General features: G+C 37.3%; 1 protein-coding gene across 8 annotated transcripts; it reads right to left on the bottom strand.

Moving 5' to 3' along the window:
• Positions 1 to 2515: 2515 nt before the first annotated feature.
• Positions 2516 to 12862, bottom strand: LOC104241237 (pentatricopeptide repeat-containing protein At1g06710, mitochondrial). 8 transcript variants are annotated; one of them, XM_009796161.2, is made up of 8 exons: positions 9896 to 12862; positions 9158 to 9314; positions 5899 to 6055; positions 4876 to 5097; positions 4645 to 4693; positions 3642 to 3709; positions 3410 to 3491; positions 2516 to 2979 (listed from the first exon to the last, which is right to left on the bottom strand). In XM_009796161.2, exons 1-2 carry the CDS (start codon positions 12851 to 12853, stop codon positions 9276 to 9278), a joined length of 2997 nt encoding a protein of 998 aa, XP_009794463.1. In that variant the 5' UTR covers positions 12854 to 12862; the 3' UTR covers positions 2516 to 2979; positions 3410 to 3491; positions 3642 to 3709; positions 4645 to 4693; positions 4876 to 5097; positions 5899 to 6055; positions 9158 to 9275. The 8 variants fall into 8 exon arrangements, with proteins under 8 accessions (XP_009794463.1, XP_070009477.1, XP_070009479.1 ...); XM_070153376.1 differs by having other exon boundaries at positions 4971 to 5097; XM_070153378.1 differs by having other exon boundaries at positions 3379 to 3491; positions 4645 to 5097.
• Between the last annotated feature and the right edge of the window lie 4278 nt (positions 12863 to 17140).

The following is a 17140-nucleotide window of genomic DNA, read 5'->3' as shown; positions in this document are numbered from 1 at the left end:
CAAGAGTAAGGAAAAGAATGGGTGAGTGAGAAGGTAACGAGAAACTGATGAGTCCTCGGGATTAAGCCCATAAAAACAAGATAGCTGATGGCTTCTTTAGGTTATAGAAAGCTCAGTATAACCTGAATGAACTCAAAGGAATTTAAGACTAGTAGCATTTAAAAGAGATGGAATACTGCCCTGGTAATAGAATAAAGGTGTAATTGTGATAGATAAAGGATGATGTTTGAGCCTTCGATTGAGCAATGATTTGAAGAGGATTTCATGGATTGTACGGAATTAAAATACCCACGTAAGGTGAAACACATTGGGATGCTATAGAATACGATTATTAAAGTATAGTATAACCCCTAGGTGGATCAATCTAATTACTCCAGATGTCACCGATGAGACGCGAGCCCTAGCGGCAGTGTTACATAAAAGATCAAGTTATCAGTAGTAGATGATGAATCGACATCAAGGTGAATCAACAATAGATGGATAAAAGTTCAACAGTGGAGATGAGATTAGACCATCAGTTTTAAGGATAAGCAACGAGAGTAACCCGGAGTTGGTTGCAGACCTCAGTAACGATAAATTGAAGTAAGAATTATGGTACAGTATGACCTACATAGATGCAGTAAAGTCATACGAATGGATAACTAGGTCTATGAAATAAGATATAGCCATATTCGCAAGTTCTACAAAGTACCGAGCGAAGAACTTCAGTACACCTATAGATGCCCAGAGAGGCATCCTATTAAGCCTTGTATATGTTTACAAAGTAAGGCCTAAAGATTGGCTAAAAGCTGAAGGAAAAGGGAGAGAAGAGTCACATAGGCACACTTACAAGGTTAGTATCGTAAAGGCTGCATGATAGAAGATAGCAACAGTTACGAGATTGGAAAGAATTCGATCACAAGTCATGGCGTGGGAAAGGGGCCTAAATGGGGGAATGCCCTGGCCTTTGGCTTTAGTCACAGAACAACTGCCTAAAAGGGCAGTGAGAGTATTAAGGTATTCACAAGAGTTATAAGTTATGAAAATGATAAGAGCATCGGTCAACATTCGAGGATGAATGTTCCAAAGGGCGAAATAATGTTACACCCCATGCTTTCGTATGTGAAAATATGTCATAAGTGAATTGATGAAAACTCGAGAACAAGATGTTACATCCCACATTTTCGTATGCTAAATTTTTGTCATAAGTTACTTAACGTAAGTCCGGGAATGAAATTATTTTGAGGTTATTTTGGGATTATACGCATTATGCTATTTCAAACAAATGATGAGTAAAATTCGTGAAGGAGAAAAGGTAAGCAAATAGGAGAAAATGAATTTCGTCGAAATGTGACATGTTGGGGTAAAATATGGTCTAAGCTATAATATCCCGTATTTATGACCTAGTGCCATACAAGGTACCACATGGCCATAATAGAAAGGTATGCAAAGTGTATTAAAGGTGAGTAGTGTTTTAAGTAATTTGAGATAATTCCTAATTATGTGGATAATTGGTTAATTATTGATTTAATGGGAGATTAACCATGTAATTAAGGATTTGTGGATAATTGTAGGTGGGAAAAAGCCCCCACGTGGCAGCAAGTAAAGGATGAGTGGAGATAACTTGACCTTGGGCAATCTATTAAGTTAACACATTGAAAGAGAGGGCGTAATAGTTATCCCTACACTTTGTCTTGAATTAATCCAAAAATAGACCACCTGGTACTCGTCTTCTATTTCGACACTTCAAAACATTGTTTAATTCTCATCCAAAACGAGCCCTCCTTAGCAGCAAACAAAATAATTTGCTACTTTAATCTATAAGTTGTCCAAACTCCAACCTAATAACTGTTGACATAAGAACTGCTGCTCAAGAAACAAATGTGAATTTCTCTCAGGTCCTCAGCTTCACCCTCCACAATCTTCATGGTAAAATGAAGCTGCCTATCAAAGGTTATCTGGTAAACCAATACATTAATGAAATATGAGGATCGGAATTATCAGTCTCCCTTTGAAATGCGTGCAGAAGAGACTCAGAGAAACAGTACTATTATTGCAGATGCCTTGTTGCTTCAACAGTTCAACCAAACAAAATGTTGACAAGCAAGCTGGTAGAAGTCAAGTACCAATGGATCGTCCAAGTCATAGCAATAAGCTTTAAGACTTCCGGAATAAAATAGTGTAATCAGTCCTTAATGAAGTATTAAAGTTTCAAATTCTTCATGAATAAATAACCTCAGAAGCTTGCTTCTTATCTCCTGCTAATTAAATGCAGCAGAATTTTACTAGCTCAGATGTATAGCCAGGACGGATACATGAGGGCATTCCACTTTAAACTAGAAAAATTATTAAATTGATTGCAACTAAAGATGATCTCAACTAATCATTCGAGAGATTAACAACATTAATAAAACCAACCTTTATTAAGAGAAAGAGATGCATTTTCTCCTAGTGACAGAGCTACACTTCTGAGCTCATGGTATCAAGCCCCTCTCAACAGTGAGCAAACTGAACTTCATGATATTCTGCTCCTATGTGATCATAAGCTCTTTCTTGTTGAAGACATAATTAAGTAAATAGAAGTGCTCTCTCTCTAACAGCTTAAGCTTTTAGATGAGACGGTCACACACTTCAACATTTCTGATGGACAAATTCTTTGGTACTGTTTCTTTTTGGCATGCGAGTACATACTTAAAAGACTTGATTCTCACATACAATCAACTAATTCCATGTCAACTCCTGAAACCATAAACTTGCAGCTTGGGCAGAAAGAACTTCTTAGAAATGCGTACGATACACCAGCTTCAACGTAGATTACGGAATGGAGACACTCATATAAGCAGGATTACATACTGAATCTGCAGATCTAATTCAATTCTCTTTAAGTAACACCATCTTGGGCTTACCGCTATGTACCGAGTATTAATCCTTGCGTGACAGAAACTAGACAAGATACACGGTTTCCTCAGATCAGGGTGTGTAGTAAAAGGTTTGATGAATCTGGCACAAGCATCCAATAAACAGGCAAAGTTAGATTCTTTGAAAGATCAATTACTACATTAGAAAGGTAACAACAGAAGAAGACACATAACTGGATCGGAAGTACTCCAAAAGAAAACAAATAGATAATACAAGACACATAACTGGATCGGAAGTACTCCAAAAGAAAACAAATAGATAATACTTTTGAGATGGAAAAGAAAATATCAGAAACTTTCGTATTACTACTATATCATCATCATAAGCCAACAATATCAATTGACTATTTCTAGGAGTCATTCAGCATGAAAATTCACCATGAAATCCTTGAAACTTGAAAGAAAACCAAAGGGTTAAAGGACTAGAATGGCGTACAAGTAGATAGAGATAAGAAACACCTTGTATAGAATGAAACTATACCAATTTAGGAGGAAATGAGAAAGAAAAAAACCTAGCAGGGTTCTCATCAAACCAGATTCTGCTGGGTGTTTTAGTTGACATCGACGTGTCCCCATCGTCTAGCCAAACCACATCTAACAAAGCAGAATCTATTAGAAGGACTAGGAGAGCAGGCCTTGCGTAAAAGAATAATGGACATAATTCGTCTCTTTAATATGAATCAAGAAGGGCCAAGAATTCCTCAAAGATATAATAAAAAGAAGTAAAGGAGATTAAGAGAGAACCTGCTGAAAAATAAATAGGATTTTTTGGCAAATTCGTCTCAATAGCCATCAAGCAGCAAACAAAGTTCCTGTTGGATAATGTTAAAAACAGATATTAGATACTTTACATACACATTTTATATTGCAAAAGGGAACCAAATTGTATGAACTTACATAACTATCTTATATTGCGAGGGAGATCAAATTGTGTGAACTACAGTCAGTGTATACATCAGGGGAAGGGGAAAGAGTTAGGAACAAGCGAATTAGTTAATTGATCCAGTTTGTCAATTATACCACAAACGTAAATAATAATACTCCCTCCATTTTACTTTATATGACACTCTTTCCCTTTTAGCCCTCTCCAAAAAGATTGACACCTTTCTATCATTCCCATTTTACCTTTAATAACACTCTCTTATTGGAATGACATGACATCTATCTATATAAGAGACGTCCAGCACTATGTGGGTGCTGGAAATGCACATAACAAAAGGAGAAACAACTCTGTTCTTTCAACACGTATCTATATATATGTGAGTTATATTCGTGCAGACACACAAGCATCTTTATCTGCAAGAATGCTGGTAAATGTTTTTTCATTGATATTTTATATAATGATATGCCTGCATCTAATATGCCAAATGACATTGACCAGCTTAGACTTTGATCAATTTCATACAAGCTATTCAGTTTAGACAAAATGACCACGCCACTCATGGATACTTGTAAATTAAAATGACATAAGTTTAAATCTCAACTAATACTTCAGGCAATATTTTGTTCGCATACCCCCTCCTCCCTTGAGCCGCTTAAGTTATCACAGCAGTAGCTAGGGGATATAAAACGGAGCTATTCCAAGAGTAAATGCAGGTATGAGAACCTTGGCTGCCAGCAAGGCAGCAACGAAATTGTAGACCAGGAATTATCAGGTTTTTACATTAAGTATTTGCTTCAACCTAATAGTCACGACAGAAGACTAACTAGTATTTGTGGATAGAGACAGATAGGGAGTAATCATCACCTGTGCATGTGGCTTATAGCAAGTTGTCTGGTGGTTTAGCGCGTGCAAGCTGGAAGGACACCACATCAACACAAAAGAAGTAGGAAAATAGAAAGAGATTAACTAGAATTGTGTTAAACAGAGCAAATTAACCTACTCATGAATACATCCTTGCACACATCGTAATGATAGTAAAGAAGTAATTGCCCTTCGTGGCCTTGATTGGTTTTAACAATTGATTTAAGAGCTTACCAATAAAGAAATGCAACGGTCTCTTTTTCCTTTCCACTTTTATTTTAACGATGGAGAAGGCAGGAAGATTTGAATGGGGATCGAAGCGTTCATACCTAGAACATCACATGGGTTGGAACACAACCTTCATATTGTATCCAACATGACCACACCTTGAAGCCTTGGAGAACAAAGCACTGCTGTATTACTTCTTTCCATTACAAGCATATTCAAAGTGCAACCCTTTGCAATACAAAAACAAAAGCCCGAAGTTAGAAAATAGAAAACATGTCCACAAATATATGTAAAAATGTAAGATGCGCTAAGAATCAAAGAAATTGTGTCAAAATGAAAACAAAAACGGAATCAAAGTTGTTACAAGGCCCACAAGGTTCATACTGCTTTATAAAACTCTCATTTCAGCATATTCTCAATCGTTAGAGTGTTTGAATAAGTTGCAATGCGACAGCCACATTTTGAGCTGCAATAGATCTCTTATTATTATATTCAGAACTGGAATAGAGCAGTTTCGGATAAGTTGCTCTACAAAAGCCATATAGAAACAACAACTACGCCTTAGCCCCAAGCAAATGGGATCGGCTATATGAGTCCAAACTCTGCCTATATGAACTTGGTCGCATTGCCGGATCTAAGCTCGGATAAAGGAGGGTTGCAGTATGCGGCCAACCAGCGTAAAACTAGTCAATTCATGATTAATCCTCACAATGCAAAAGCCACATTGAAAAAGATCTCTTAAAGAATATTTTCAGAAAAGGATTTAATATTTTCCCAGAAACAGCCACATTTGAGCAGAGATCTCTTACAATTAAGAATTCAAATTTGACGTGTAAGAATTTACTTTCTGCTAGCTATGGGGGTTGCGTCAACCCATAATGGTGCTCCATTCTTATAGGCACTAAACATTTACTAATTAACCAACATTAACGAAGTCATTTCCACACAAGAAAGAACCAAAAAGAGAGAAAACATACACACATTCATATAGAAGAATTGCAACAAAGGGAGAATTTTAGGTTGTGAAACCTGAGGAATCTCTCAATAAAAGAAGGTTTCCTTGCCCCATGACTCAAGTATTGGAATGTTCTTGTGCTTTCCGCAAGGAGAATCAAGTAAGTAGTTTTAACAAAGTTTTGATCCCTAGTGGATATTCCTTCACTGGATTGGAGCCCTGACTTGTCTCCTGGTCAAATAAAATTGGTGTGAAAACATTTTATTGCACATCTTTCATGGAGTAAATCAGCGAAGCATTTCCGGTAGATGTGTAAGAATACATGTCTAACTGATGAAACTAAGTGTTTTGGACATCAATAATGTGAAAAGAGGCATTAAAATCGTTAGATGCATAAGTGAAGCAAGTGATTCTAGTCCCACAAAACACCAAAATGTAGAAACCATTTCAACCCAGGAAAGCAATTTCTTATTGGCTGAGCCCCCAAGGCTCTAATCTAGTGTTAAGTATATGTGATGTGTAGGTTAGGCGCATGTCACGGATTTGTACCATGTCGTAGACAAAAGCCTAATATTTAAGTAGAGAAGGGTAGAAAGGCAGGCCCATTATCCTCCGATTTTCAAGTCATTGGCCATTGACCCTCAGGGATTTCTCGGATTATAAAAAAAAGTTGCTACGGTTTACAACAGTGGAGCATAACAGCACATGCACGGGGTCTCTGCCACTTTTATGAATAAATACTAGCATATATGTGATGGACTTCTATCAATTTTGTGCATAAATGTTGGCATATGAGCTAGATCTATGCCAGGTTGTATGAATAAATATAGGCGCATATGTGGTGGACTTCTGTCAATTTTTCTCATTAATGTCAGTGCACATGCGCGAAATAACCAGGGAATATAAAAATTGTCAATTTTACATATAAAAGTTGTAGCACTTGTGCCAACTGATGTGCCAGCCCTCTAGTATTTACATTGTTGTGTAGCACGCACATACAGCAAAAGGACACGCGGCTCCATTAATTCCAGTTTCTTGGTATAGGTGTAGAATATGAATCATGTTTTGATCATTATAAATGGAGGACATTAGTTACTCATTGCATGATGTTGTGAAATTTAAAGAATCGACTTGCTACTCATTGTCTTAAGCACTCTCTTCTTTGGTGAGCATCGCTTCACGCATGAAGTAATCCTCGAAGCAGCATCCTCCCTATTTCCCTTAAACCATGTATGCCGACCCCCCCCCCCATGAGAGGAAGATCAATGGGGTTTTTTGTAATTTGCACCCTTAATGTATGCGCTCTTCTGCAGTTCACACCTTATCTTATTTTTTTAAATGATTTGCACCCTAATCTCTTAGCATCTAGAAAAGTCTTTCATCAATTTAGCATTTTTAGATCTACTAATTGTTTCATCCTCAAACCTACAAAACTAGAATCACCTCCAATGACCCAGAACAATTCATTCAATCCTCTTACAGCTGCAATCTCTTTCCATAATTCTCGACTGTTTTTCTATCACAAGGCCCATACTCTAGTAAGAAAGCATTTGAAGCCAGTGTTAAGCTCTTCCATCCATACAGAAACTGTATTGATACCTAAGAAGCTGTCATAACAGTCTCATCTCCTTTTATACCACATAATGATGATACCCCACTATTACCTTGAGCCTCTATTTCAAACAAATTCATCCATCGATTTCCCTCATTTTGTTTGATGATTGAAGAATTATAATGTTTAAGCTTTGTTTTAGTGAAGCAAAATATATCGGAATTCCACTTATGCACCATTAGTATTATCATCATCCTTTTGTTTCTATTGTGTAATGCCCTAAATTTCCAAACTTCCAATAGAAAATTTTCGGCTTCATCTCTTATCAGTGACAAAACTTCTACCTCTATTCTTGCTTTCACCAAATTTAACATTGAATTCCAATAGCTGCTTTAGCTTTCTGCTACTCTACCTTTTCGGCAAAGGGCTTTTCACTGAACTAGAATTTCTATCAAACCTATTCTTTTCAATGCGTAAAAAAAACTTTAATAGATCATCTTTGTACTCCATAGCATGCAGACCAAGCTGCTTGCATAATTTCAGCATATTTCTTGACCCATATTGAAACTTCTACTTGATTCATCCTCCCTTGTGTGTTCAAAGCATCGTTTCATACCAAGACAGCATCAAGATGCCCATGGGCTGATCTATTAGCATCATCAAAAAAAAGTGTCTGCTAGCTGTCCAATATTCTCAATCTCACCCACCAGAAAGATCTCATACTTCCCTAAATTGATCTTCAAACTTGAGACTGCCTAGAAGCATAGAAGAGATCTGTTTAGATTCTAACACTAAAACACTACTGTATCATCTGCGAATGGTAGGTGGTACGCCCGTATGCTATCTTGCCTCCTCCGTTGCCCTTGAAGCCTCTGAACTAACCTACCCTTGTCGCCCTATTCATTATCTTGTCCAATGCTTTCTTAACCAAAAAAATAGCATGTGAAACAAGGGGACTCTTTGCCTTAGGCAAAACCTCGTTGACCAAAACTAATAATCTCAATGTGGATATGCCAAAAGTCTATGTCTTTCCTGAAACCAATCTCCCCATTACATACTCCTGAAAACCCAATAGATGTGGTTATACGCCTTTCCAAATCCAGCTTGCAAAGCACACCTACTTTTCCAGTTTTTGATCTCTAGTCCACAAGCTCATTTGCAATTGAATCCGCTTCAAGTATCTGTCGCCCTTCTACAAAACCATTTTGGGACGTTGAAACAATGGAGTCTAACATTCTCTTAAGTCAAAACGGAAAGCAACATGCAAAAATTTTATAGATGCTTTCCAGTAGACTCTTAATGTTGATGCCCATTCGCTCTTTTGTATTTCGCAATAAAAGAAGAATTGAGGCTCTTTTCATGCTTCCTTATAGTACGGTATTGGCGATATCGCTTTCATAATATCCTCTTTGACTGTTCTCCAACACTGCTAGAAGAAAGCCATCGTAAACTGTACGACCCAACTTCTTTGTAGCAAGTAATTCATTCGAATATCTTTTCCTTTTTTTGGGGGGTGGGGGTAAGTAATTCATTCAGATGCCTATGGTCCAACGTTGAAGCTAGGCATAGAATCCTGCCATGGTCGTCAATTTCCTCAAGCTATATAAAAATGAAAGGTAGATGAAAATATTTGAAATAATACAGACACATAGGAAACACAAACCAGAAACTCTAATAGCAAGCTAACAATCAAGTATACGTCAAATAAATGTATCAAAAATAGAGACGAGAATAATTTGCAAAGCTAGTGAGATTGTGATATTTGTGTATATGCTACTTACTTGGTTATAACAAGGTCAAACTGCAGCCTGTCAACTAGTGCAGCTCCAAGTATGTATATCAGGTGCCAACAGGTAGTGCCTCATAATGAGATAGACTCAACGTATCATTTCTTGACCTTTAAAGGAGCCGAATGGTGGTGGATTTCGATGCATGTAACTGGGAAAAAAGAATGGTAGAAAAAGGAAGTGAAGGAAGAACCTCAACATTTACATATATTTACCAAGGAATTACACGCAAAGGCTTCAGAAACCAACAAAGAACATAGCAACTTCAGTGGATTAAGAACACTAAAACCACACAAGAACATGTACTTTAAAGAGTGTACACAGATAAACATATGAGCTGCTTCTCACGGCGTTAAAGTCACTAGGTAGAATCTACTGGAATGTGTACATAAATATACAGTTCTTTTTTAATTACCAAAAAAAAAAAAAAAATACAGTTCTTTCCTACTTCTAACACTTGGGATCTAAATCAAGAGTCAAAACGAAGTTTTCCTATCTTAGAGATGATGAATATTATGAATCTGAAACATTCTGTTCTTATGTTTATAGGAATAGGTTTAGTTCTACCAGCTCCTTCTGTTATTGGATTTAGTTTATTATGTCAACACGGACCACATTGGAAACGTTAACTGCAGAACTTCAAAACTTATAAAGCGTACAAAATACATATGAAACCAACAAATAATTTGTTATATCTATTGAAAGACAGAGCTGAAACGAAGAGGTACTGACCATGTAATACAAGCTCTGGGAGAGTTCAAGTGCATTCTCCCATCTATTCATGCTTACTAATCCCTTAATGAGGTTAACAAAGTCCGTAAGCTCTGGAACTGCACCTTTCTTTATCATGTCTACATATAATTCAAACGCCAATTCAACTTTGTTTGAAACAGAAAGGCACTCGATCAAGGAAGAGTACATTTTCTTATCAAGATTTGAAAATGGCAAAGATGATGAAGTCTCTTTAAGTAGCTCCACGGCAAATTCAAGTCTTCCTGCTTTTTGATAGCTATCAATTAGAACCCTATAAACTGGAATAATTGGAAGAGAATTTTTGTTGCCCATGTCCTCTAAAAGACCCAGACTGATTAAGTACTCTCTTTCCAAACCTTCAATAACCTTACGATGGCTGGCCATGTGTTTCGGCCAACTTATTTGTTTCATTTCCTCAAGAAGTTGGAGAGCCTCATCTAAAAGTCCTGCAGCACAACAATGCTTTATTGCAACTGAATAGGTTATGTAATTTGGTGCGCAACCCTTATTACCCATCCTTTCGATGAGTTCAAGACACTTACTCACTTTTCCAGCTTTGCCAAATCCATCAATCATTGCAGTATAGGTCACAACATTTGGATGACACCCCTTTTCTTCCATCATCAACATAAGTTTATAAGCTTCATCTATTTTACCAACTTTACAAAAGCCATCTACCATCTCTGTGTATATAACGACATTTGGGCGGCAAGAACTTTCGAGCATTTTAGACAAGACTTTTATAGCAAGATCCAAACGATTATCCTTAAATAGCCTATCAATTAGAGAGCTGTATGTGTAAACACTCGGACTATATCCACATTCTGACATTTTGGTAAATATCTCTTGCGCATCATCTAGCTTACCCACCTTGCAAAGCCCATCAATTAATGCGTCATAAACAATATGATTTGGCTCGCATCCTTCCATTAACATGACATCCAAAAGATTGCGAGCTTCTTTCACCCTATGTGCTTTGCACAAACCATCAATCATAGCTCCATATGTAACGACATTTGGCTCCTTATTACCATCAAGATCAACCTTGAAGTACGACTCTACTTCAGCAGTATCTAGACTCCCCTTCATTCTTGCATAGATCTGGCAAGCCTTCTCTATGTGTCCAGCTTTACAGTATCCATCAATCAAAGCAGTGAAAGTGACAATATTTGGAACGCATCCTTGCATTAACATCAATTCAAAGAGCTCATTTGCATCTGAGATTTGCCTTTGCTTGAGGTAAGCATGGATAATAGCTGTGTAAGTCACTACATTAGGAGTACAACCCTTTTCAATCATTTCATTAAACCAATTATGAGCCTGTTGAATAAGGCCAGATTTACAAAAGCTATCAATCAAAATTGTGTAAGTATAAACATCTGGAATAATTCCATTCCTCATCATTTCTTGGAACAACAGGAATGCCTTGTCTACTTTGGAGGCATTACAAAGAAAACCAATAACTTTCGAGTATGTACTGACATCAGGTATAAAACCTTTGCTCATCATTTCTTTAATAACATTAAAAGCCTCCTCATATTTTCCAAATCCACAAAGGCATCGTGCAAAATTGACCACATTGACTTTATTCAGTACTTGTCTTGCATTTAGCATTTCATTATACACATCTTCAGCCAATTCTAGCACATCCTTGCTTGGTAACTCCTCAATGCCACAAATACCACCAATCAATATGTTGTAAACTACGTATCCTGGCTTACAGCCACAGCCATCCATTTTTTTGAGCAATTTATAGGCATACCAGTAATCTCCTGATCTACAGTATGCATGTACAAGAGAATTAAATATTTTCTGACCTGGATAACAACCTTCAGAAATCATAAGATTAAGAACTCTCTTGACACGACCAAGTTTTTTCCTGTTTAAAAGTGCACAAAGCAAAACTTCATAGGTTACACGATTAGGGATACACGAACTAGTCCGCATTATATTGAGAAAATTCATTGCTTCTTCAAAGAGGGAACCTTCACATAATCCTGAAATCATATTAGTATAAATCACTGTATCAGGCACAAACTCTTCCTTGTCAATTAAATCAAGGCCTTCTCTCCATTTACCCACTTTGCACAATGATCGCGTAAAGCTATTTAATGTACGCTTGTCCATCTTAAAGTTAAGTGCTGACATCTCCTTGTATATCAAAGATGCAGTCTCCAATCTATTTACTTGCAGAAACACCTGAATCAGAGCACTATAAGTGGCCGCCGAGGGCTTGTAACCAAAATTCTTGAGCCTTCCCAGCTCCTGCAATGCTAAATCCCACAACCCATTCCTGCAACACTTGCTTATCAACACATTAAGCAACTTGCCAAGCACTTCCCTATCATCTTTTCCTATATCTTGAACAAAATGTAATGGGACATCACACCCTATTACATCCAACAAAGCATCATAAACAGATGCATTATGCACATAGCCAATTTGTCTACCAGCCCACATGAAAAACTTAACACCCAATTCAGGGTTATGTATATTTCTCAACACATCAACCACTAAACCAGGGTTGAGCTTTTCCCTAAAATGCCTAACAACTCTCTCAGTTCTCTCTCCAAACCCATCATTACCCTTCCTTATAGCATTTATAATCAAGAAAGCATCATCTGAAAACTTACCAATCTCATCTTTGGAGATAACTTCAGCACCCAAGATTGAATCCATTTCTTGGACTGAAAATGAACCACCCATCTTCTTTTCTTGTTGAAAAGATTCATTTTCTGGGAATCTCAGTTCTGGGTCTACCAATGAAACAAGGTTATTCTCGGAGCATATGAATCTTGAAGAGATTTTGAAAGGATGACCAACAAAACGAGCATATCTGAAGAGCCTTATGGTCATTCTACGGCTAAGGGGTTTAAGGGGTTTATGGAATCTCAGTTCCGGACGATAGCGTGGTGTTAAATGACAAGTGAAAGTCATTGGCCTTTTGGAACAAGAAAAATCTACTACTATAATCTTTTTCTCTTAGAAAGCATCAAACTAACCAATTTTTTGGAATTTGGACATAAAAAAAGTTTCCTTTTATAAAAAGAATTTACATATTTAAAAACTACTACATAAAAATAGAGATTTTTACCTATCTATACTACATAAAAAACTTATTTACCCTCCCTAATTTTAACTTAGGTACATGGTTATATAAAATTTATCAGTTATATACAAATTAATTTTAAATGAGTATCCTCTCTCTCTCTTTTTGTCTCTATCTCTCAATCTCTCATTCTCTGTTCTTTCCCCATTTTTTCTTCCTTTGTTATTCTATGCTTTTTATCCTTTCATGTTGTATATAGTTTTAATGGAATTCATCAATGGATTTCCATCGTATTACTAGAGAGTTTTAACTTATCAATTTTCTTTCATGTTGTACAATTGGTGTTCGAATTGAAATTATCAATTAATAAATTTTGACTTTCCACCATTGACAGCCAGTAAAAAGCTTCGAAGTTTTGAATTCCAATTTGAGTTTTCAAAAACTATTATTTGTATCGAAATCCGACAAAAATCACAAAATCCGAAAGCCCATTCACTCACGAGTCTAACCATACCAAGTTTACTCATATCCGATAATAAAATTCCATTCAAAACCTCAAAATCCTAACTCAAGAATTCTTCCTCTTGTTCCCCAATTGCTCACCCCAATTCATAAATTAGATGATAAAATTAAAGATATAATCAAGGGATTTAACCAAAACCAAGTAAGAATCACTTAACCCAATCAACTTTACGAAAATCCCTTCAAGAATCACCCGAATCCGTGTGGTCTCTGGCTCAAAATATGAAGAATGGGCTCAAACCCTCAATTTTAAAATTAATATTGTCTGCCCAGATTTCCTTCATCGCGATCGCGGAAATATCCTCGCAATCGGGAAGCACAAAACAGACTGCCCACACTTTTAGCCTACGCGAACACGAAATAACCTACGTGATCGCGAATCACTACCTCTCAAACCTACGCGAACGTGTCCAGCCTCACGCTATCGCGTAGAACAGTTGCCTCACCTCCTCTTCTGCTCAATTACTCTTACGCAAACGCGACCTTATCCACGCGTTCGCGAAGCACAACTTAATACACTTACACATCGCGTTCCTTACTCTGCGACCGCATAGAAAAAAATCACCTCTACCCCAAATTAGCTTACGCGATAACGGATGAAGTTATGCGATCGCGTATAAGGAAACCAGAAGAAAATACCAGCAGCTATTAGCTATCTCCCAAAGATAAAAAATAATCCGTTAACCACTCAAAACTCACCCGAGGCCCTCGGGACCTCAACCAAACATGCCAACAAGTCCCAAAATATCATATGAACTTAGTCGGATCCTCAAATCACCTCAAACAACATCAAAAACATGAATTACACACAGATTCAAGCCTAATGAACTTTGAAATTTGCAAATTCTACAAACGACACCGAAACCTATCAAATCACGTCCGATTGACCTCAAATTTTGCACACAAGTTATAAATAACACCACGAACCTACTCCAACTTCCGGAAATCCAATCCGACCCCCATATCAAAATTTCCACTGCCGGTCAAATTCGCCAAAATTCCAACTTTCGCTAATTCAAGTCTAATCCTACTACGGACCTCCAAATCACATCCAGGATACGCTTCTAAGTCCAAAATCACCTAACGGGCCTATCGGAACCATCAAAATTCAAATTTGAGGTCGTTTACACTTAAGTCGACATCCGGTCGACTTTTTCACTTAAACTTCCAATTAAGAGACTAAGTGTCTCAATTCCCTCCAAAATCACTCTGGACCTGAACCAACTAACCCAGTAAGTCATAATACAACTATAGAACACAAAATAAGCAAGAAATAGGGGAATGAGGCTATAACTCTCAAAATGACAGGCCGGGTCATCACATCCTTCCATTGTTAAACAAACGTTCGTCCTCGAACAGGTCTAGAAACATAACTGGAGTCTCAAATAGGTGTTGATATCTAATCCCATGAGTGGAGTATATGTGATAAGTGTGGTGTTCAAAATGGTCATTGGGATAATTGTGCTTATTTGTCCCTCCTTCTTCGATCCCCCGCTATGATGATTCTACTTTTTGTGATGAAAATTATAGGGATATGGAAGTGAAAGAAATTGAGCATGGTCAAAATGGAGAGTTCAAGCTCATGTTAGAATTCCTACTTAAAGGAGGAAACAAAAAGCAAAATACCTTAGAGGAGCTTTTGAAAAATAGTTTCCAAAATGATTTGGCGCTTAAAAGGCTAAACGTACAAATGGGAAAAATACTTGAAGCTTTAGAGGTTTGAAAAGCCGCGAAAGTGAATGATAGCCAAGAACCTTCCTTACAGGTTGAAGCCAAAAATCATTCTTTGGCACTTGATCAAAACCAAGAAGAACTCTCAAATGCTCAAAATGAGAGGATTATGCTCATGTTAGATGCCATTCTTGAAAATGAGGAGAAGCAAATCTTGGCACTCGAGGACTTAAAACAAGCACTACATCGAAATGATGAGACTATCCACAATTTGGAAGATCAAATGAAATCATTGATTGAGGCTCATTATGCCTATCAATTTGAAAGTGTGGAAAGAGGTCATGAAGAGTCCAACTTCGAGGAAGAAAGTGAACTTTTATTTTGAGGAATCAAGAATTGAACATCCGCCAACCGACTTCATACTTGTTAGTGATGCCGAGAAAAATATGGAATTCGAGACAATCGGTGTAATTGAAAATATGGTTAAAGTTGACTCTAATTTGGGGGAAAAACACGATGTCAAAATTCAGGAAGAATTGCAATTTGAAGGCTTGAGTTTGCATTCCAAGCATTTTTCAACTTTGGAATTGTATGGTGATATGGGAATTGAGCCATGAGAATCCATATGGAAGAGCAAAGAAGAAAAACAAGAGCCATACATTTTGCAATTTGCATATTCAAGAAGACAAAATGACATTCCTCACGAGAAAGCTAAGAAATGCAAAATGAAGAAATTAATGCGTAGCTTGATCATCTACTTACCACCCCCATTAATCGTGGTCACAAGCTTGAGTCCAAGTTAGGTACCCAATTGATATCGTCCAAGTGGCATGAAAAGTGGTAAAGTCGATTCGCGTCGTGCCACGACGTTAAATGCGGCGCTTGGTGGGAGGCAACCCATCATTTTTCAAAAATTTTAGTCATTTTTCAAATTTTCCTTTTTAGAATAGCTTAGTATATTATTTTTGACTAATCTGCCAAGTTTTAGATTTTTTGGAGTTGATTTGAGCAGGTCGAGGTAACGGGACAACCCAAAGCCATTAGCTGTTGGAAATTGCAGAATAATTACTTCGTGTTCGTGATGGATCTTCGCGAATGCAATGTGTAATAAAATATTAAGCTTACGCGTTCGCGATAACTTTGTCGCATTCGTGATCTTTGACCAGTTTTTACTCTTCGCGTAGACGACTCTGCCTTCGCGAACATGACATGTCAGGTAAGTTGAAAATTGTAAAAACACTATAAACACTGGAAACAGGCCACTTAATTCCCTTTTGGCTCAAGAACAATTCTCCTCCTCCTTAAATCCCTAAAAATAAAATTCCCCATATTCTTCAAGTCCATTGCAATTTTCCATTTTCATTTGCAAGGTATGTTATTTCCTCTCTTGTCTCTTAACTCTTTCTTCATTTTCTTGGTGTGAAACAATACAAGATCAGCCATGGTTGTTTTGTGCTTAGGGTTGTAAATTTTTAGTCTTAAATGTCAACCTTGTGCGTGAATTTGTTGTTGCTTGCTGGGTGAGGCTTGTTGAGTGTGACTGTGTGATTATTATTGTACAATTTCGGGCGAGATGTGTGCTAAAAGTGATTGGAAAATGAACAAGGAAAAGAGGGCACACATACTATTTGACAAAATGCCCGAAAGAAAAATAGGTCTGGGCGATGAAGATGACCTTCGCTAATGTGATGTTCTGCTCGCGAATGCGAAGGTCTAATTTTGGGGAAAAATTTCTTGCTCTTTGCGAATGTGATGGGCCTTACGCGAACGTGAAGAGCAAAACCTGGCAGTCCCCAAAATGGCTAAAAACAGTAGCTTTGCACAGCTCTGCCTGGGATCTTTTTTACCTATGTCTTTGTCCTAAATGCCTCGTAATACATTGTTTTAAGTGTCTATATGAGCTTTTAACATTTTTGGTCTATTTTGTAGTTACTTTGGGCATAAAATGGATTTGGAACACAATGAAATTGAGCAAAAACATA

Source organism: Nicotiana sylvestris, chromosome 8 (genome assembly GCF_000393655.2).
Source record: "Nicotiana sylvestris chromosome 8, ASM39365v2, whole genome shotgun sequence".
In the NCBI taxonomy this organism is placed as follows: domain Eukaryota; kingdom Viridiplantae; phylum Streptophyta; class Magnoliopsida; order Solanales; family Solanaceae; genus Nicotiana; species Nicotiana sylvestris.
Note: the sequence above shows the minus strand (reverse complement) of the source record. Positions and strands in the feature narration are given on the sequence as shown.